The 22,401-nt window shown below is 41.5% G+C and overlaps 1 protein-coding gene across 7 annotated transcripts in view; it reads right to left on the reverse strand.

Moving 5' to 3' along the window:
- ARHGAP6 (Rho GTPase activating protein 6) overlaps positions 1–22,401 on the reverse strand; it is a 514,399-nt gene that overhangs the window by 31,371 nt on the left and 460,627 nt on the right. For all 7 annotated transcript variants that reach the window (XM_065915770.1, XM_065915769.1, XM_065915772.1 and 4 more), the window contains exons 4-9: positions 20,602–20,858; positions 17,937–18,132; positions 11,513–11,568; positions 8,435–8,585; positions 7,350–7,498; positions 795–974 (exon numbers count right to left, since the gene is read on the reverse strand). In XM_065915770.1, coding sequence (XP_065771842.1) covers positions 795–974; positions 7,350–7,498; positions 8,435–8,585; positions 11,513–11,568; positions 17,937–18,132; positions 20,602–20,858 — 989 coding nt within the window. The remainder of the gene's footprint in view (positions 1–794; positions 975–7,349; positions 7,499–8,434; positions 8,586–11,512; positions 11,569–17,936; positions 18,133–20,601; positions 20,859–22,401) is intronic.

Genomic DNA, 22,401 nt, shown 5'->3' on the forward strand with positions numbered 1-22,401 from the left:
TGCTACGAGTGGTGAATAGACACAGAAGAGAGTTGGCATTTGTTCTAATGATCCAAGGGAAGTGGGAGCTAGCAATGCAGTTTTTCTGAAGGAAAACAGGAACCAGTAATTCAATACAAATCAAAAAAATATTTACTGAGTGCCTGCCAGATGGAGAGCCTTCCAAAATTGTACAGAGGATACAGAGAGGAGATAACAAGGGCACAGCCTGTGTTTTAAATGCGTTTATAGTCTACTGGGGGAAATAGCCATACATGACTTCAACACAATGTTAAGATAAACATCAATAGGAACAGTAATAGGGTTCAAGGGACAGAGAAGTGACTTGGCAGAGTGATGTGAGAAGGACACAGGGAAGATAGGTAGAGCTTCATGCAGGAAGCAGAATCTCCAGATTGACCTTGGAGGAGGGGCCATTGCTGAGGATGGTTATTTATAAATACATGAATTCATGGGGGCCACATGTAATTCCAAAAAGAAGTCTTTTTATCAATGTTGGGGGCAAGGACACTGCTATACAATTAATCAAATGACTCCAAAACATGACAATTGTTTAGGAGACAATGAAGTGAAATTTTTAATTTGGATATATTTGTTTAAACCTGGAATCATAAACTTACAGTGATGTCATAGGTATGTACGTATCTATTCCTATTGAAATTGCCTGGCTTCCAGCGAATTCAGTCAATGACCAGTACTATGAGCCAAAAGATGGTGTGCCAGTTTCATTATGCCACCAAAAGGCAATCAAAAGGCAGCTTACTGAGATGTCCTGCCAAACACGGGACACTCACCATGAACAGGGCTTCATAGTTTTCAATCATTTTCTGCACCACAGCGATGATGGCTGTGCTCTCTTCAGCGCGGGCCGAACTCTGCACTGAGAACTCTTTGTCTGATGACTTCTGCTTGTGCAGCAGGTTGGGTCCAAATATGGTGGCCAAGTTTAGAGATGTCATTTTGTTCCCAGTGACCTACAGAAGCAGAGGATACAAGGATGGTTGTGATTTTTGCTTTTCAAAACACTGAGTGGTTAAATAATCAATAGAATCCTTTTACTTTCTCATTTTTTTTTCTGCAAGGACCACATCATCTCTGTCAGAATCCATGAAGGGCATCATATTTTCCTTTTGCTTCATATCTTGAAGCATAGCTCAGTGGTCATCTCAATAGCATACTGAGTAAAATTTTAGAATGCTGTTTTTGTGAAACTGGTACTGTATAAAATGTCTATCCTGTCTGCTCTCAAAAAATATTGATGTTCATCCATTCAACTGACCATCTATCCATCCCTCTATCTATCCCTTTATTCATCAACCCATCATCTCTTTATTACTCCATCCACTCAGTACCCACCATAGATAGGCATTTTTCATGGATTCTAATTACTCAAAAGTTTTTTCAACAAAGACCACAAACCACTCCTTATTTTAAAGGGTTCACATTCTAGAGGAGAAAAGCAATTGATCAATTACAAGTAGTCAAGAAGATCCCCTGGAGGAGGGCATGGCAACCCACTCCAGTATTCTTGCCTAAGAAATCCCATGGACAGAGGAGCCTGTCTGGCTATAGCCCATCCATGGGGTCAGAAAGAGTCAGACACAACTGAACTGACTGAGCACACACGCACGAGGATAAAGTTTGAAACTATCAACTCTGGAGGCCCCAGGGAAGACACTCCAAAGAGGAGGCAACATTTGCCCAAAACCTTGAAGGAGAATAGAGTTTGCCAGGCTGAAAAACAGAGGAGCTGGCGCAGGGGGCACCTTCACAGTGGTGAGAACACTGTGTGCAAAGACAGAAATAGATAAAAAATGCCAAGGCACCCCAGGAAGCTCAGCGAGGCAGAGGGTGCTACAGGAAGGCCTGGTGAGGGCCAGGTGAAAGTCATTGCTACGTGTCCCCTGGGGGGCAAACCTGCTCCTAGTTAAGTACCACTGATCTAGGCCAGTTATTTCTCCTGTTGAAATCAGTTGAAAACCTATAAATGCCCAGGTAAGGGTGGCAACTGTGGCTGCTTGGGGAGGCTCCTTTGCCTGGGAAGGTCTGCACGGCCTTCGAGAAGCAGTTGGAGGCACAGCATAAAATTCAAACACAGAATCAGTTCCTGACTCACAGCTGAGATTCAGCCTCTGGAGTCCCCATCTTGTCCCATGGAGCTCTGAGCGGATGGCTACCCAGCCCCGCAAGCCCAGCGTGGCGCTTGCCTGCGTGGGTGCTCAGTAGATCAGTCGTGTCCGACTCCTTGCGACCCCATGGATTGTAGCCTGCCAGGCTCCTCTGTCCATGGGATTCTTCAGGCAAGAATACTGGAGTGGGTTGCCATTCCCTGCTCCAGGGGATCTTCCCAATCCAGGGATCGAACCTGAGTCTCCTGCGTTGGCAAGGGGATTCTTTATCATTACCACTAAAGTAAAGATAAAGGGGTGCGTTATTTTTAGAAGGCGAGGCCGTTTTCAGGTTTGCCGCCAAGTGTAATGATTTCATGTGGTAAACACTGGGAACTTTTAAGAAATTGCCCTTTATGTACAACGGTTCAATTCCATTTTTCCTTTGTTTCATTTCATTGATATAAAACTTGACAAGTTTTCATGTTATTTTTCATTTCTCTTCCTGGAAACTCATGGCTGAGGATAAAACCAAATGTGCTCTATTTTCAGATTCATCCCTTTAGAACTCAGAGGCATTTGGAATGCTTCCCTTTCCCCTCTTAAAGTAATATTGGGGTTTTCTAATTAAAACAACAACAACAACAACAACAACCACACAGTCAAATAGAAGATTTTGTTTTCTTTGAAAAGAATGTTTAGTACAAGGACAATCCAGAACCCTGCTTCCACTTGCTCGCCTTCTCCTGGTGCTATTTTGGGAATACAACACAAGCCCGCTGTTAAAATGCACCAAGATTCCAGCTGCAGACCACGCTGCTGTGGTTTGTTAACGCTTTTTTTTTGTTTTGGTTTGGTTTTACTTAATCGTCTTTTAAACTGGAAAGGAGATTTGCTCACAGACGGCATCCACCTTTGTCGCCCATGTTACAGCATCTCTCGCGTGCACGCTTGCCGCCATCACTTTTCTCTATGACTGGCTAATATAATGTGCACTTGGGCTTGCTCCGTTATTTATCAGAGAATTCAAGGAAAACATTTATCTCTAAATAAGCATCCTAGATCATTTCTAGGCCAAATATGAATAGCTCACATTTATTAAAAGTTCAGCATGTCGGTGAGGGAGAGAAGGATTGGGAGTTTGGGTTTAGCAGAAGTAAACTTAAACATAGAATGGATAAACAACAAGGTCCTACTGTAGAGCTCAGGGAGATATATACAATGCGTGCTCCTGTGTGCTCCATCACTAACTTGTGTCCGACTCTTTTCTAACCTCATGGACTGTAGCCTGCCAGGCTCCTCTGTCCATGGGATTTTCCAGGCAAGAATACTGGAGTGGGTTGCCACTTCCTTCTCCAGGGAATCTTCCTGACTCAGGGATCGAATCCAGGTCTCCTGTATTGTAGGCAGATTCTTTACCATTTAAGCCACCGGGCAAGCCCTACTTGAGCCACTACCCTGTAATAAACCATCCTGGAAAAGAATATGAAAGAGAATGTACCTATATGACCAAATTACTTTGCTGCACAGCAGAAATAAACACAATACTATAAATCAGCTATACGTCAGTAAAATAGAAAACTTCTTCAAGTTTAGCACATAGAGTCACTGGGCTAGGGGCTTTCCACAGATTGTTGTGATTCCTTCTCACTACTCACAAGACAAAGCCACTGCTGCCATCATCCTTATTTTACAGACAAGGGAAGGGATGCACAGAGCCTGGTTCCAGGCAGCCTCTGCCCCTCACTCTTGCTGGCAAAGCCAGCATAGCGGGCACTTGGGAAAACTGACTCCAAAGCCCGGCCAGGGTGAGGACAGTTAGGTACTGACTCTGCTACAGATCCAAAGTCAAGCTTCCACTTCCTTGAGGTCTGTATCTCATCAAAGGCCCGTAATCCTGGCCCTGTGTTGGTGGTCTGTAACTTCTTTTTGCCTCGTAAGATTCTCTGAAGGACTGGACGCCAGCTATGGATCCTCTCTCTCTCTCTCACACACACACACAAAGTATACACTCACACCACATATTCCATGCCATGCCGGGGAGTTCTTAGATAACCTGAAAACCACTGCTCTAGACGTTTCCATGATGTTCCTGCAATATTCTCTCTAGAGGAAATGAAATCTTTCTTACATTTGGGAATTTCTCTTTTCCCCTAAGGAGCAAAGCAAATAGCAAAATGGAATAAAGCAAAACAAACCCAAGATAGCAAAACATTTGATAAAATACCACTATTTTTCCCCCTAAAGCACTCATTTACTGGTCAATAGTTTTTCTCATGCCCTTCTTTTAGACATCTTTAAGATCCCGTCACTGATGCATGGGAATTTAGGCACCTATTAGGAAAGAAATATTACATTCATCTTATAAAAGAGGAAGTTCAGATCTCCCCCTACCCCGACTCTATTTTCCCTCCTCTTCCTCTGTTTTATAAAAACAATTTCATGTAGTAAGGTGCTGGCAGAGCCTGTGTGGACCTCCAAGCTCCTTGACACTCTGCATCATTTTTCTTCCTTTTGCAATGCGTAATAACTGCCCAACAGACAGGTAACACACCTAGCACGAACTAACAAACAGGTAAGAGCAAAAGTTGAAAACTGCTTTGTTTCTTGACTGTATTTTACAGTTGAATTTTTCTCTCACTCCAGTGTGCTCATTCTGAGTTTTCTACCTGCTCATACCAAACCAACTTACATCATGAATTAAGAACCTCTCTCTCATTCCTCCTCCCTTACCCTTCTTTTCTACCAGGAGGGGTTTTCAGCTAACTCCCATTCCTAGGCCATACTTAGGTGGCCTGCTTACTTAACTCCTGCACACTCTTTGATACGGAGTTTCAATTCAATCTCCTCTGCAAAGCCATTCCTAACTTTTCTGGTCTACGTTCACCACTTCATCTCTGGAGTTCTGTAGTGACTCTCTGTTGAGATTTCTAATTCTATATTTGCCTTGTGTTTTTACCCCCTCCACCTTCTAGGATGCCATGGCATTCTGGGAATATGAATGAGAAAATTCCTGAACGATGCTCACTGGTTTAGAGGAACACAGAGTAGGTACTCAGAACATACATGATTCAGATACCAAGGCCACTCTCATATGGAAGCATTTATAATGTGAAGTGCTACTTTCCACATTGCTATTCCTACGAAACCTTCCTGACTCACTGTCTTCCTGTCTCAAACCAATCTACAACATAGATTATATCACCTTAGTCAAATCCTTCCAAAGATTCATGGCTTAAAAGAATCAACTACCTACCGCTGACAAAAGCATTCAGGACTCTGGGAACTTAGCCCAATTTCCTCTCAGACCTCATCAGTACTTTCCCACGATGCAGCCTCTAGTCCATGATGGCTGTGTGGGCTACATCTTCCTGTAACTTCTGAACATTTCATGGAAGCAATGCTCTCCTCATATTTCCTCTGTCTCTCTAATTTTTGGTTACTGGTCCTTCATTTTGACTCAAGGTTTAGGTTAAGAGTGTCTAGAAACCCTTATCATCTCTTGCGTCCCATACAACTTTGCTGTTATCAGCAAATTTTTCTATGTCTTGTAATAAACTAGTTTTCTCAATGACTGTGCAGTACCAGTTGAAGAAGTTTTGTTTCCAAAGTTTAGGTAAGGAAATCCAGGTTTAGGAGGTTAACAGATTTGTCCAAGAACACAGAATCAGTGAGCTATAAAGCTACTAAGTGTTCACAACCAGGGTGGGCTCCCCATGATCCCCGAGGAAGGGGGGACTTCCCAGGCAGCACTAGTGGTAAAGAACCTGCCTGCCAATGCAGGAGATGTAATACATGTGGGTTCAATCCCTCGATCAGGAAAATTCCCTGGAGAAGGGCATGGCAATCCACTCCAGTATTCTTGCCTAGAGAATCCCATGGACAGAGGAGCGTGGTGGGCTACAGTCCATGGAGCCACAGAGAGTCGGACACAACTGAAGTGACTTAGCACGCACACACACAAGGATGTTTTCTTTTCTTTGCCATAGGCAATGCAGTCTTGTTCAGCATTTGGACTGAAAGAAAGTCTGAAAATGATTCTAAAAAGGCACAAGTGAGTTCCACTGGACATTTTGCTTTCCTCAATGCCTTCTCAATCACCTAAAACCTGACTTTCTTCGCACATAGTACTTAAGAAATGTCAGAGAGGCGTTTCATGTACCTAGGAACCCAGACAGGGCTCTGCCTTAACCCAATGATTAGGCAGATGATTCTATAGCTTATAGTCAATAAAGGCTGACACCCAGTCGGGTAATATAACTACTTAACAATTATGCGAATTACAGTATATCCAGTGAAGAGCAGTGTCTGCTGAAGGAAGGTGTCAGTGTCATATTATGAAACCTGAAGCCAGCAGAGTTTCACTAATAACTGCTATGAAGATAAACAGCTAACTCAGGGAAGTTCCATTCTCACACTGATAGGGATGAGGAGGATAAGAAAGGTAGAATTGCCTTTCTAGATTAAAGCGAAAAAAATTACATATGAGCATGGCCTTAGGGAAAGGAACCTGACAATTACAGAAATGAACCCATGACACAGCTGAGTTCTGCTTAATAGGATTTAAAATAGAAAGCTCCTGAGGTAAGTAAGCTTGGAATGTCTTTGGCTCCTTCTTATTGATTTACAATGCATGTTAGCATGGTGAAGGGCCTGATATCTCCTGGGGAATAAAAGGTCAGGGAGAAGTATGTGCATGGTTTCCAAAAAGGGAAGCAGGTCTCTTGTTAGGGTTAAGATTAAATAAGTTGCTTGCTAATAGGTCACTTAAAATTGAGGCCAGCATTTCTTCTTTGTTCAAGGGAGAAAGTGGAAAATACCTTGAAGCACCAAAGAACACCAAGAGCCTAAGACCTCAGATTGGGGGCCAAGTCCAACAAGAACATTCCAGAGGCATCCAGAGGACTGTGGAGAACCTGTCTTTAGCAGCTGATACCAGGTGGCACTGAGATATTGTTGTTTAGTCACTCGGTTGTGTCCAACTCTTTGCAACTGCATGGACTGTAGCCTGCCAGGCCCCTCTGTCCATGGGATTCTCCAGGCAAGAATATTGGAGTGGGTTGCCACGCCCTCCTCCAGGAGATCTCCCTGACCCAGGGATTGAACCCACGTTCCCTGCCTTGGCGGGCGGATTCTTTACTGCTGAGCCACCAGGGAAGCCGCCTTATTCTTTTTTAGCTCTGCCTTTCCAAACAGGAAAAAGGAAGAGGCGAGCATGCGTGGCAGCGGCGGGGTGCGCACCTCTTGGCCGTCCTTGCTGACGTTGTCCTCGGCGTGCCTGGCCACGATGGACAGGAACTGCAGCAGGCGGTGGAGCGTGTCGCAGTTGCAGGGAGGTAGCAGGTAGATGAGGAGTTGCAAGGTGCCTAGCTGTTCCTCTGGCTCCAGCACTGAGCAAGACAAGAAAAGGGGCTCTAAGTAAGCTAAGGCGGAGGGCACACCCTTCCGGCTCAACTGTCTTCAGAAAGGGATTAACAAGACAAGTCACCTTTCATTCCTGCCCCCCGCCCTTGGTTTAGCAATTCAACAGTAAGGTTCTGAGGGATAGAAAGATAAACGCGACCTGGGGAAATGTAACACCCACAGAGATCATTCTAATCCTGGGTAGAAAGGTAATTTCCCTTACTTTCTTCTTTTTCCTTCCCTTGGTGGAAATCCTCACATACTTTAGGGATCACAGCCCATTTGCGAACCATGTGGGAATGTTCTAAAATCTGAGTTTCTAACAGATCGAAGGCCCTGGTCGGTTCAGCAGGACACAAGAGGTAGACTTTTTGTTGACAATAAGCGAGACCCGGTGCAAAGTCAGGGTCTTCTCTCTTGTGAGCCTGTCACCTGCAGCAGGAAGGAACGCACGGAGGCTCACAGAGTTCTGCCCACTTCCTCCTCCCGGTCGCCTTCCTGTTCTCCTTTGGGGATCTGTGTCTCTAGCCCTGAACCAACCACATTGCAAGTCCCGGTCCTGGGCTCTACCTGGAATATTTCCCATCTCCCTTTCTCACTCTGGGTTCCAGAAATGCAAACTCATTTTTAGGCATGGACTCAATCCTCTCTGTTACTCCAAAGCATCAATTTGTAGCACTTTCTACTATCCTAGAGTCATCTGAAGGCATCCCCAATTTTTCTTGGCTACTTCCATTTGTTTCATGGCAACTTTCTTCCTGCCAATTCTCCCCAGGATAAGTCTCACAAAATTCCCCCAATAGCCCGATCATTAGAGACAGATAAGTCAGGTCAAAATAGCTATTAGGAAACATATGCACAAGGTTTTGATGAGTGAGTGGGGCATCCCATAAGACATTCCTGCAGATGGCTGGATTACATACAGAGGGTGTTGATGAAAGCCGTGTACAGCTCCCTGGTGAGCAGGGGGTCTGGCATGTCCCTCAGGAACTCCTTCAACAAGGCAGCCACATCATGGACGCTGTGCTCCTCCTCCAGGGAGACATCAACCCCACGGTCAAACTCCTCACGTAGCTGGAAAGACAATAGTTCCAGTGGCAGTCTCGGAACAGTACACCTCAACGTTCAGTACCCAGCAAAAGAAGTGCTGTGACACACAGCCCCGAGGAGTGGGTTTACCCAGACCCCGGGAAGGAGAAGCAAACAACGTGTGACCTTGATCTACAGCATCTATGCAAACCCAGCCCTGAATATATGAAGTGAAAGTGTTAGTTTCACAATATATATATGTATGTATGTATACACACACACACACACATACACACATATATATAGCCACCAGGGAAGCCCATTTAAGTCCATATATATGTGTATATATCTATAGCCACCTGGTGGCTAAGACTACAAAGAATCTGCCTGCAATGCAGGAGACCTGGGTTCGATTCCTGGGTCAGGAAGATCCCTTGGAGAAGGGAATGGCAACACACTCCAGTAGTTTTGCTTGGAGAATCCCATGGACAGAGGAGCCTGATGGGTTACAGTCCAAGGGGTCACAAAGAGTCAGACACAACTGAGTGAATAACACTTTCACTTTTATATATATATATATATATATATATATATATATATATATATATATATATAAACACATAGGAAATCCATTATTAAATAAAAGTATCAGTGGGTTTACTGTTAATGACACAAGAAGCAGGGCTTGATAATGACATCCAGAAGGTTGGGAGGAAGAGCTAAGGGGTTAGGTCAACTCTAATCGTGGGAGGGAGGAATTAATCCATTGTATAGCAGTTTTGCATGTCAGCAATTTTACCACGTTGGAATTCTGACATTTTCCACAAATACTAGACAAGGAAGCAGAGAGATTTTTCTGCAAACGATGAAATTAAACACCCTAAGGAACCATTTCTTACTCTGAGGCTTGAAGGGTGACAATAACTGAATAAAATCTGCCTTAGATTTGTCAAAGTAGCTTTATTAACATTTTCCAGGAAGATTGCCTGCCTTCATCATTATCCTCACTTCTTTAGCATTTATCACAGTAGGGAAACACAATAGCCAGAAGGAAGTCATAACTCTACACCCTACTTTCATCTCGGGCAGCTCAACTTCTCTTAGGTATTGTTCTCTGCTGTTAAAATAAGTTAGCGAGTTTATGAATCTGCTCTAGGCAGTAAACTTCTGTAAGTGTTTATGTGCTCTGTCATTCATTCAAGAAGGATGTACCTGCTGTGTACCGGGGCCTTCTTAGAGGTCCTCAAAATATGGTGATGAGTCAAGAGGCAAAGCCCTTCCCCTCCTCCATCTCTCAGACAGGTGATAAACTGGTAATCCCATCACTCACTAATTAGCTCTTAATACTATGACAATTGTTCTGAAGAAAAAGTGTAGGGGGTTATGAAGTGATATAACAAGATCAAATGGTGAGGTGGAGCATACAGATGCTTGAAATCTGACCACTTATTTTATATATATATATATATATATGTATATATATATATATACACACACACACACACACACACACACACACACACATATATATATAAATATATATATAGCTTTTTTGGAGAGTCCATAAATAAATCTCCATGCAAAGGTTTTCCTTTGGGTGAATAAAGATATAACTGAGGAATAATGTCTGTCACTAGCCACCTCTCCACCTGATAAGAATACTCTCCTGAATGGCTCATCAATTCCAGATTACTCATCCTTAGCGTGCACCAGGCAGCCAGAACGAAGAAGGCTTCTATTGGCACCACTCCTATTCATGACCATTCAAACATACCATGTTTCTTTTCTGAGCGAGAACACACACACACATGCATGTGCATGCTGAAAGAAAGGATTGTGGAAAGAGCCTGATCTAAACTGTGTGCCTTGAATTAAATGTCTTTATCTCTCTAAGCCTCAGAAGTGGGTGAAAAGGGCTTGTCTCTCAGCTGGTGGGCGAATTCAGTGAGGTAACGTTTTTGAAAATATTCTGCAGCTCTGCACAGGAGGCCTAAGAAATGTTACTATGCTATCTTCTTCCTGCTAGTCCTATTGTGAAATGTGAAATGTTGTTCAATAGTCTTTAAAGTGACTATTATAAATAAAAACCAACCAACCAACCAACCAAACAGAAAACATACTTCTTTTGAAAACACCCTTTTGTCTGGACAAAAGAAGACACAAGAAGGCATTTATTTCACTTAGTTTCAATAATATGAACAAATATCTTTTCTTCAGCTTCATCCAACTAAAATTTTTTTTCATTTGGCTTCAGTTTTGAATTGCTGGGTTCCTTACTTCTTTCTGTTGGAACCAACAGAGGGAAAATAATATTTTCATTTTCTTTTAGCCAACATATGAATTTTTTTCTCAAAGGAAGGTTTGTCTTTTATGAAGCTGTCATGAACACTGATATCTGCCTAATCATAGGAACCTGCTTCTGAAGCTCTAATTCCAAACTTCTCTTGCAAGAAATCTGGAAAGTGTTGGAGGAAACTGAAGGGTACAATCCCCACATGGAAGATGAATTGGGGAATCAATGGTTCCATAGAAAATGAATACAATTATTTTTGAGAAGTTAAAGCTATGAAAAGCTGTAGCATTTTCACAGAAGAGATATTAACAGGATTACTTATATTGCATGTTGGTAGAAGTGAGTACTATATAATTGTTTTCTATTTATTTTCACTTACTGATCAGGTACTCTCTGAATCTCCTGCATTTACAGTGTCAATAAAATGTTTATAAATTAGTTTTGTTTTGTTGTACATGCCATGGGCACGTCTAGACATTGTGCTTTCAATTGTATGATCCTAAATCTTTCTGAGCTTCTGAGTTTGCCTTTTACTTTTTGGGACTCAATTATACCATAATCAGTGAGATGGTGCAGAAAAGATACTCAGAAATGAATTTGCGTAAGCTCGAACTTTGCACAAGGTAATTCACCTAGAAGTCAAGTGAAATGGACAATATCATCTCCACTTTTCACTTACTTGTCTCACTCTCTTTTTTGAGCTTCCAACTCGGAATATCCCCACTGTCTGAAGGCCTGCAAATGAGGAAACAAAATCTTCAGTCCTGTTTTATGGTTTCAAACTGGAGCAAATCAAAATAGATATAAAACAAAATGCCAATACCACACTGCAACATGCAGCATAATGGTGACTTGACAGCATGCATTAATGCTTATTTATGCCATGCTAGATTCACCAGGTACCTAGAAGTTAGCCCTGCTAGTACCAGGATCATTTTACATTAAACTCCTCTTATTAAAAATTGTTCTTGTGATATTATGTATTTCCACACTTCTTCCATATGAAAAAAATAATGTAACATTTTCTTCATTATTCAGAAGAATTAAACACGAGTTCTCTATGAATTTCCAGCCCTTTATCAATTTGAAGATAGCTATTTCTTGTCTCACTGATCATAATTAAAGCATGTACTTATGAAAGAAAATCTATAATGTGCAGAAAAATGTAAAAAATAATATACTTTAAAAATACCTGGTGCAGAAGTAATGATTTAATATTTTGATTTATTTCTGTCCAGTCTTTTCTACATGAAAAAATTATATATAGAGAGAGGAAATACTGCTGCATTTACTTAATATTATGTCACAAGAATTTTTTAAGCCAATAAAAATTCTGTGTAAATGTTACTTAAAATGGATGCAAAATACTCTATTGCATTAATGTGTCTTAGAAGTGGGATTATGGGGCCAATGCATCAAGAAGATTTATCTAGTCCTAAATGTCAGTAGTGCCAAGGTTGAGAAGCCTTGCTCCAAAAAATTAGGTATCGTAAACAATCGATCACAAATTAGAAAGGTCAACAATAGTTCCTCAGTATCATTAAATATCCAGTCAAAATTCAGATAAGGTTCATAAACTGTGAACTGATCACAAACTGTGATCAGTTGGTGCACCTTGCACTCTCTTAATGTGTATGTTTCTCCCCTCACTGTTTATACATTTTCCTTGTCATAATTGGTTTGATGAAGATATAGCGCTGATTTCCCACTGTAGATTCCCTCACTGTTTGGATGAAGACACTCTGCAGTGCCATTTATATGTTCCTTTCTCCCCTTTATTTCCTCTAAAGAGACAGTGTCAGTTTTCTCTTATTCCGCTTAGAATTTGGGGGCAAGAATACTTCACAAGAGCTATTACGCACTTCTTTTAAGGGGGCAGAGAATGTCTGAAGGACTCATTTTCCTATGCAAGCCATCAGTCACCGCCACTGCTGATCATCACCTACATTCACTGTTTCATTGCTGGCTCACTTTCTCTTCATTTGGGATACTCGTTGTAAGGGCAATGCCAGATTGTAGCTGCCCATGGCTGTTTTGCTGCCACATGAAGAGGGCTGGGTGTGAGAGTCAACAGACCGTGAAAACATGGTAAATGCACCAGCAAACAGACCCATGCACTCATGGCATCATTTGCAACCTGAATCTGCCTGATCCTGAATCTAGATAAGATTTTCAGACTCCCAGTATGTAAATAGGATTGGAGGGGGGGTGTATGCTTTGCTTAATCTAGTTTTATCTGGGTTCTTCTCTTGCCACTGAAAGAGTTCTGACTAGTCCAGTATATAATTAAATTGGAAAGAGTTTAAAATCTTTATAACATTATTTCTTTCCATCCTGAAACAAAGTAGACATCTTATTTGGTTCTTAATTCCTTACTGTCTCTTGGTAAAGCTTTGCGGTTTTTTTCACAGAAATTTCTTACTTCTTATTTCAGGTATTCTAGCTATACTGTACATTTGATATTAATATAAATGAATTATTTTATTGGTATAGTACATAATATTATTGCTCTTATATAAGATGTGGATATATTTTTGTATATTTATTTTATGGTCTTGCCACATTGTGTATTATGTATAAGACTTTTAAAATTGATTTTCTAGAGTTTCTCAGTTAGAAAATATAATGTCCAAAAATATCTAAAAATATAATACCCCAAAAATGGGCTATTTTTATCACTTTTATATCTTATATTTGTTACCCTGAATTTCCAAAATAATTTGAGAGAATCATGCTGAGAGGCTAGTCATTGCTGATTTGCTCTTGGGTGGAGTTTCTGCTCTGCATCAATTCTCAAAAGACTTCTGTTCCTTCCTTGTTGTTGCCATCAATTTGTCTGTCATATAATTGAGTCCAGTCAACCCCCAGCCTAATTTATTGCTTCTACCTCTGTGGGGACTTGAAAACAACAGAATAAAGATATTAGAATCAAACACAGAATTATATGTCTTCATCTACAAGCTGAGCATAATAAGTATCCACCTCAAAAGTTGTTCAATGATTCAATTAATCAATGCACATAAAATATATAGACTTGTATATGGCACCTACAGAGAGATACAGGCCCTGACTGGTCTAAATGAGAATCTCCATGCAAACAGAAAACTTGACTATAACAGTGCTGTGCTGTGGTCAGTTGCTCAGTCATGTCCGACTCTTTGTGACCCCATGGACTGCGGTCCACCATGGGGTGGACTCCATCCATCCATGAGTCCACGGCTCCTCCATCCAGGGGATTCTTCAGGCAAGAATACTGGAGTGGATTGTCATTTCCTTCTCCAGGGCATTTTCCTGACCCAAGGATCGAATCCGTGTCTCCTGCATTGGCGGGCAGATTCTTTACCATGGAGACACCTGGTAAGCCCTTATTATAATAGTATGACTTCACAATTTTAATTTTGGCTGCATTATTTTCTTGTTGGTTCAATGGTTTCCAAATAGCTGAAATTTCTACATAAGTGAGATATCACATAAGGGCACTTTCTTCCCATGTGAGATTATTCCTTTGCTTGAATTCCTCCAATCTGGGCAGAAATGTCTATTTCTATGTCATTATTTCCTCAATTATAGTACTTTTCCACTCAGTAAATGTGACCGTGATTTTGAAAATAACTATTAATAGCTAGTGATTGATTACTGTAATTTCTATGTATCAATTGGTTATAATCTAAGTTTTTAATTAGTTAATTTTTAGGCAGAGCAGATGACAACCTTCAGATAGCCAATGCCATTCTCTGACATAAACTTTAGAGTCCTTTTCCTCAAGAAGATGCAGTCCAGGCATTCAGTAACCTTGACTTGAGACAGTCACTGAGAAAAAACAGGTGTCCATCAAAAAAGTCATAGATCTGGCAAAGAAATGGGATGTTGCTGGACCCTGTCCCAGAGATTGATGCTATCATTTTTCTCTCCTTTTCATCAGAAGCTGGAATGGAAACTAGACCCCAGGCACCTGAATCTCAGACAGGGAATTCAAGTAACGAGGGCAGGCATAATAAATCGAGGGCACCACCTTCAACTCAGCCTAAATCTGAGAGACAGAAGAGAGTCTGACTCTTTGTTATATTGTCTGGTTTCTTTGTTTGTTTTTGTTTGAAATGTGTGGTTCAGAGAAAACAAGGATGGTTAAGGAATTTTGGCCTAATAGTAGAGAAAGCATTTGGTGAAGTAAAAGTGGGGAAGGGTAGTGTACACGAATATAGACAGAGTCAAGACTACTGTCCAAGACCGTTTGTTTTTTTCCCGTCTCTCTCCCTTTTGTTTTGTTTTGTTTTGTTATTGTGTGTGTAAGTCCAACACTGATTTGAGAGAGAATGAAAAGATCTTTGACAAATATCTATAAGGCCAAAGTGACTCAAACTCTCTGCTATCCATTTCAAAAACTGGCAAATAAAGTCTTACAAAAATTGCTTTTGAAGTTTGCTCTTTTTTGTGATTAAGATTAATATCTGTTTGAATTTGAGCCTGTCTCTTATTTTTTCCAGAGCCATTTGGTCTAAGCATCATGGAAACTCAGAACAGAATCAGGGCCTTGAAAGATCATGCAGGTTATCCTCTTTCCTTTAGGCCCTAAAGTGCACTGTAACTACTTCGCACACCACCCCTGCCCTAAGAAAACATGAACTGCCCTGTTTTTCAGTAATCTTAAAGGAAATGCTATTTCACAAATTAAAATTCATGAAAATTTATTTTCCAACAGAAAATATAAAGACATGCCAAGTTTTCTTTCACAAAAGCAGTTACTCAACCTGTCACTGCATTTTTGCATGATTGGAGCAGAATTTTCTCATTTAGAATTCTTTAAAGTGCCTACACTTCACTCTCTACATTCTTTACAAGGAAAAATTATAACTATAAAAGTATTAGTCACTTTTTCTACCTCGTAGTCAAGTATAGGCTGAATTTATATATTCATGGTACTATACTCTTTACTTGCTAAGCTATTTTGAAATATAATTTTGTTTGTGTAATACTGATTAAACATTTACATTGTTATCATGATACTAAGTTTTGGGAATTCCAAATGTCTAAGATATTTTTCTTGATGTCCAGTTTATCTTCTAAGGAGAAGAGGTAGATAAACAAACACACGAACATACACACATACATCTACATATTAAAATTTTGTATAAGCAAAGCTTTAATACATATTAATTATATTAAGTCACTCATATGTTATCTAGTGATTTCCATATATAACGAGTTGATTAATTTTTGTAAAGCCCCTCTTTTATTAGAAAGGAATGGATGAGAATGTTAATGCAGTTATGTGTGTATATCTTCAGGATTTATTTTTCTGTTTCTGTTTTCTTTATTATGATGAGTACATCATTTTTATAGTATAAAGGTAATTACAGTGATGTACGTGAATTATTTCTCAATAAAACTGGAAAAAAGAAGCAATTAATAAACTCCTCTCATTCCATAAAATGCATGTTAACATTATAGCAAACAAATTCAGGTTGTAGACATGGCAGTTTGATGAGCCAAAAATCTAAAGTTCAACAAAGATTCTAAAGAACCGTACATAGCTTTAAAGTCAGCATATTAAGTGGAACTGAGTTGCCAAGACCACCTGACCTGCCTCTTGAGAAACCTGTATGCAGGTCAAGAAGCAACAGTTAGAAGTGGACATGGAACAATAGACTGGTTCCAAATAGGAAAAGAAGTACGTCAAGGTTGTACATTGTCACCCTGCTTATTTAATTTATATGCAGAGTACATCATGAGAAACGTTGGGCTGGAGGAATCACAAGCTGGAATCAAGATTGCCAGGTGAAATATCAATAACCTCAGATACGCAGATGACACCACCCTTATGGCACAAAGTGTAGAAGAACTAAAGAGCCTCTTGATGAAAGTGAAAGAGGAGAGTGAAAAAGTTGGCTTAAAGCTCAACATGAAAACTAAGATCATGGCATCGGTCCCATCACTTCATGGCAAATAGATGGGGAAACAATGGAAACAGTGAGAGATTTTATTTATTTATTTATTTATTTGTGCTCCAAAATCACTGCAGATGGTGATTGCAGCCATGAAATTAAAAGACACTTACTCCTTGGAAGGAAAGTTATGACCAACCTAGACAGCATATTAAAAAGGAGAGATATTACTTTGCCAACAAAGGTCTGTCTAGTCAAGGCTATGGTTTATCCAGTAGTCATGTATGGATGTGAGAGTTGGACTATAAAGAAAGCTGAGTGCCGAAGAATTGATGCTTTTGAACTGTGGTGTTGGACAAGACTCTTGAGAGTCCCTTGGACTGCAAGGAGATCCAACCAGTCCATCCTAAAGGAGATCAGTTCTGGGTGTTCATTGGAAGGTCTGATGTTGAAGCTGAAACTCCAATACTTTGGCCACCTGATGCAAAGAGCTGACTCCTTTGAAAAGACCCTGATGCTGGGAAAGATGGAGGACAGGAGGAGAAGGGGACAACAGAGGATGAGATGGTTGGATGGCATCACTGACTCAATGGACATGAGTTTCGGTAGACTCCGGGAGTTGGTGTTGAACAGGGAGGCCTGGTGTGCTGTGGTTCATGGGATCACAAAGAGTTGGACATGACTGAGTGACCGAACGGAACTGAGTTGCCAAAAGGGGCACTATGAAGAAATTTTAAGTGAACATCTTTCCCCAAAAATGCAAATAACAATACAGAAAACTATTGTCCAAAAGTACATATTTTCTATTCACTTAAGGAATGGTTTCCTGATCTTTTTTTGTAAAGAAGTTGATTCTTTCTTTTAAAGGAAGCCTTGAGTAACCTCAACATATAAAGAACATAGAAGTAGATCTGCTTTGTTTAAAGGAGGTCCTGAGGATAACCCAGCCCAACATACCTTATCCTCCCTTCAATTTCCTGTCTCCAGTGTCACTTCTGAGGACTCTTTGGCTCTAGGGAGTTTGAATATCATCAAGTTTATCCCCACCTCATATCTTGTTTATCCCTACTGGGGTTATGCCAACACTGTGTAAACTTTCTTCACAAAGGAAGTTTCGACATAGAGCCTGATCAAATGAGTATAGAATTGAAATTGGGTGTTTAAATGAATAATGCTTGAATACATGCAAGTACTTGATTGCTGACACACAAGTCGGCTTACCATGTTTTTCAAGATGTTGACAGCAGCTGTCCACCAGCCTGGGGACCTGCCTGTAAATAGGATTCAGGCTGAGTTTCTTATCTCTGGCTTTTTCTTTTTTATTTTGAGCCTCAGCAGGCAAGGAGAGCTGTAATGCTTCCAGCAGTCGAGACTGATTGTCATCAAGATCGGTGATAGAATCCACTGACATTGCACCCTGCAAATTATACACAGACATGAACAAAGAGGACAGATGGAGAAAATAAAAACTGCTTCCCCCAATGCTGTCCAATAAATACTTTGGCCCACTTGAAATTATACTGTTTAATTGTGCTGTTTCTATTTTAAAAGGAAAAAAACCAAACACCTTTTGAAAAAGGAAACCTTCACGACATAGGGTAAGGTACTGACAGTTACAATTTCAACAATAGACAACTTTTTCCAAATGGAAGACAAGAGATGGCAAACATACAATTAAAATAGTTTGACCCAACCACGTCATTCCTTGAAACAAGAAAAAAAAAAATCACATACTTGATGAATGAGGTAAAGTCAGAGAATGCTTGTGAATTAAAAAAAAAAATTCAACTATGGCTCTAGAAAGTAGATTTTAAAATAGGATTCCATAAACAATCTTAGTTTGGTTTTCCCCAGAAGTGGCACAATGTACTTTATTAGGGGAACAGTCCCAGGAGACGGCTGTAGGGGAGTGGGGAAATGAGAAAGGGAAGTGAAGGCAGCCAGCGAAGGGAGCCTCGCCAAGCCCGTGACAAGCCTGTGGGCATCTGGAGCCCAACTTCCCTGGGAACCTGGACGATCATGTAGGTCACGTACCTCAGAGCTATTCCTGCTAAGGAGTGAGGGAGCTGAAGTATTTATCACAAGTCTCCAGAGTCATTGATTAAGGGCAACTTCTGGTAGGGGTAGGGAGGTGACATTAATGCCTTGCTACTTGCAGGCTGTCATCTGCATGGGTGGGTGTCTCTGGCCATCAGAGAGAGCCTCCAGCCAAGAGATGAGGTTAATGACAGGTGGAAAGAGGGCTGGCACGCTAGGAATGGTAAGAACTAAGGGTAAGGGCACAGGGCACCAGTGATGTCTGTATGACCACCGACTCTTTGATGAAACCTAGAGGAAGAAGTTGGCAGCTGGTGTCCTAAGGCCTGGACAGAGGGGAGGGCATTGGGGAGGCTCATTGCCTGGGCTCTAGAGTCTCAGAAAGCTCATACATGGCATTTTGGTGTCATTGCCTTGTAGACTTATACACACAGTCTGAGAGATTGTGATGGGACTGGAAGAACACTTCCATCATGCAAATGCAAATATTCTTGGATGCTGTCATTTCTTCAGTTTTAAACATAGGGAAACCCTGAAAACAGCGATGGGTAGCTCAGGTACCCCTGAATCTTGGAGAGGTTCTAAATGTTGGAGGCTGACTGAGCATTGTGGATTTTAACTGGGAAGTGTCTGGGGTTTTAACTAGGGTAGGAGTTGATGGCTAGAGATGGCAAAGATTTGCGCTTTCAGGCAAGAGGAAAAGGAGAGACCTCTCAATGACCCAGGAAGTTTCAGAGATATTTATCTCCTGATTCAGCTAATCATCAACCAATTTGCCTGGAAACTCAGCTTTCCTGGATTGAAATGTGAAATCTGAAGTGCTAAATAACAGCACAGTGCCTGGAACATGGTATTCACTTAATAAATGGAGTCATATTATTGTGTGCTGCGTGCTAAGTTGCTTCAATTGTGTCTGACTCTTTGTGACCCCATGGACAGCAGCCCGTCAAGTTCCTCTGTCCATGGGATTCTCCAGGCAAGAATACTGGAATGGGTTGTCATGCCCTCCTCCAGGGGAATCTTCCTGACCCAGGGATCAAACCCATGTCTCTTATATCTCCTGAATTGGCAGGCGGGTTCTTTACCACTAGCACCACCTACCATGTTATTACAGTATTGATTTGAAAAAGGATGTGTGTGTGTGTGTGTGTTTCTACAGTTATGTTGGGGGAAAAAAACATGCCCTATTGGTAAGAAAAAAATCTCACTGTTTATGAAATAAGTGTAAGTAGGTGTTAGTCGCTCAGTCCTGTCCGATCCTTGGCGACCCCATGGACTGCAGCCTGCCAGGCTTCTCCGTCCATGGGATTCTCCGGGTAAGAGTACTGGAATGGATAGTCATTCCCTTCTCCAGGGGATCTTCCTGACCCAGGGGTCAAACCTGAGTCTCCTGCATTGCAGGCAGCTTTTTTATCATCTGAGCCACCAGGGAAGCCCTGTTTATGAAGACCAGTAGCCAATTTACTTAGCCAGGCATAGTTCTTAGATGAGATGAAGACATTAACAAAAACACTTGGCCCTGCCCTCAAGCCTCACAGTCTCACAGGAAATTCTGGTAACAACAGAAGATCACACTAGAGCAGGGTCAGTGGTGATGTTGTAGAATGCTCTGAATATCATGGGTAACTAAGGAGAGGCACCCAATACCTTTGAAAGGGGTCAGGGAAAGGTTGTGAGGGTGTGTCATGTGTCTCGGGGCCAGTGCAAATTCTCCCTGAATGGGGTTGTTGACAGATACTTGGACACAAACTATATTTCCAGTTTTCACATAAGCCAAGACTCAGAGAATAACCTTAGAACTCTTCCGTTGTCCTAACTTCAGTGTCAGAGAAAACACTGGCCAACTCACCCTCCTCCTGGCCCGAGGAGCCGGCTCCGGGGTATTGGGAGACGTTGACTCATTTGGTGTTTCTGAGGTGGAGCTGAGAGATGAGTTACTGCTTGAGAGTTCTTTGTTTTGTCTTTTATTTCCAAATGGGAGGAGGGAAGCCACAAAATCGGAGGCATCCTTGTGCTCGTCCCTCTGCGAGTCCTGCTTGAGTTTATAGGCCCGGTCATTTGCGATAACTTGGGATAAGGGCATTCCAAACGCCTGCGGGATGAACTCTGGAATCAAAAGAACAAGCATTCACTTTCAGAGGAAGAGCAGACCAGGGAAGACTCTCAGTCATGTTGCAGATTGAAGGGCAGACATATTCAAATGACTGTTTTCTGAAGAACTGATTCATCCATCAAAATATGGACATGACTTGGGTCTGTCAGAGAGGCCAAAGTTTCTATCTCAGTAAAGAAAGTCAGTTTGTTTAAAGAACAAGGGTTTTAGAAATCTAGGCTACCAGTTTTTCTCCATGTATCTCAAGAACGCTTAAAGGAAATAACTTTACAGAGAAAGGAGACATTTCTGATAGGATGAACATGGTCTATACAGTCCATGGAATTCTCCAAGCCAGAATACTGGAGTGGGTAGTGTTTCCCTTCTCCAGGGGATCTTTCCAACCTAAGAATTGAACCTAGGTCTCCAGCATCAGGCGATTCTTTACTAGCTGAGCCACAAGGGAAGCCCAAGAATACTGGAGTGGGTAGCCTATTCCTTCTCCAGTGGATCTTCCTGACCCAGGAATCAAACTGGGGTCTCCTGAATTGCAGTCAGAGTCTTTACTAACTGAGCTATCAGGGAAGCCCCCTCATAGGTACACCATTTTACAAACTTAAGTCTTTAATTGATGTCTCAAGAACCCCCAAAGCTGACAAGGCCTGAGAAGACTGTGCGTATACATTCATTCAACAGGCACTTACTGAATATCTATATGTACTGTGTCAAGCTATGCAGTGGGGATTATGCTCTTGCAGGCTTCAGAATGTGGGGTGGGGTGAGGGAGTAGGGAATCAGATACATAAATAATTATAATTGGGTCTATCATGTGCTATAGTGGCTTCCTTGGTGACTCAGTGATAAAGAACCCGCCTGTCAATGCAGGAGACCCGGGTTCGATCCCCCCTGCATCGGGAAGATCCCCTGGAGGAGGGCATCGTAACTCACTTCAGTATTCTTGCCTGGAGAATCCCATGGACAGTGGAGCCTGATGGGCTATAGTTTACGAGGTCTCAAAAGAGTCCAACACAACTGATTCACTAAACCACCACCACACGGGCTGTTAGGAGAGAGATGCAGAAAGCCTGAAATTCAAGTAAGTGGTTACACTTCAAGTCTCCAAGTCAAAGACCAGCACCTGAGATGACAACCCAAGAGGCAGAGGAGCAGCTGGGGAAGGAGTTTGTTCAGTTCTTTCTTTGTGTTTTTTGTCCCCACATGCTGCCTCCAATTGCTGGGTTTGTGCTGTCACTCTCATGATCTACATTCAAGCCATTCTCCTGGCCACACGCAGAAGTGGATTCTCACCACCAACTATCTGGTGAAGGGCCCGGGATATAATTTGTTACATCTTCCAGGAAGGACAATTTTGGGGAAGGAGCATCATGGAGATGCAGACAGTTGCATTCTGGGTCTCTAGAGTAAATCCATTTGTATACACATATATTGTAAGCACACCAGTCCTTAGGGTCAGGCATTTTATTGGCAATATTTTAAATTCATGCTGAAAAGCATTAATAATTAAATTAAATGGATCATTCCTTTGAGGCTCAAAAT

This window comes from Muntiacus reevesi, chromosome X (assembly GCF_963930625.1).
Source record: "Muntiacus reevesi chromosome X, mMunRee1.1, whole genome shotgun sequence".
Classification (NCBI taxonomy): domain Eukaryota; kingdom Metazoa; phylum Chordata; class Mammalia; order Artiodactyla; family Cervidae; genus Muntiacus; species Muntiacus reevesi.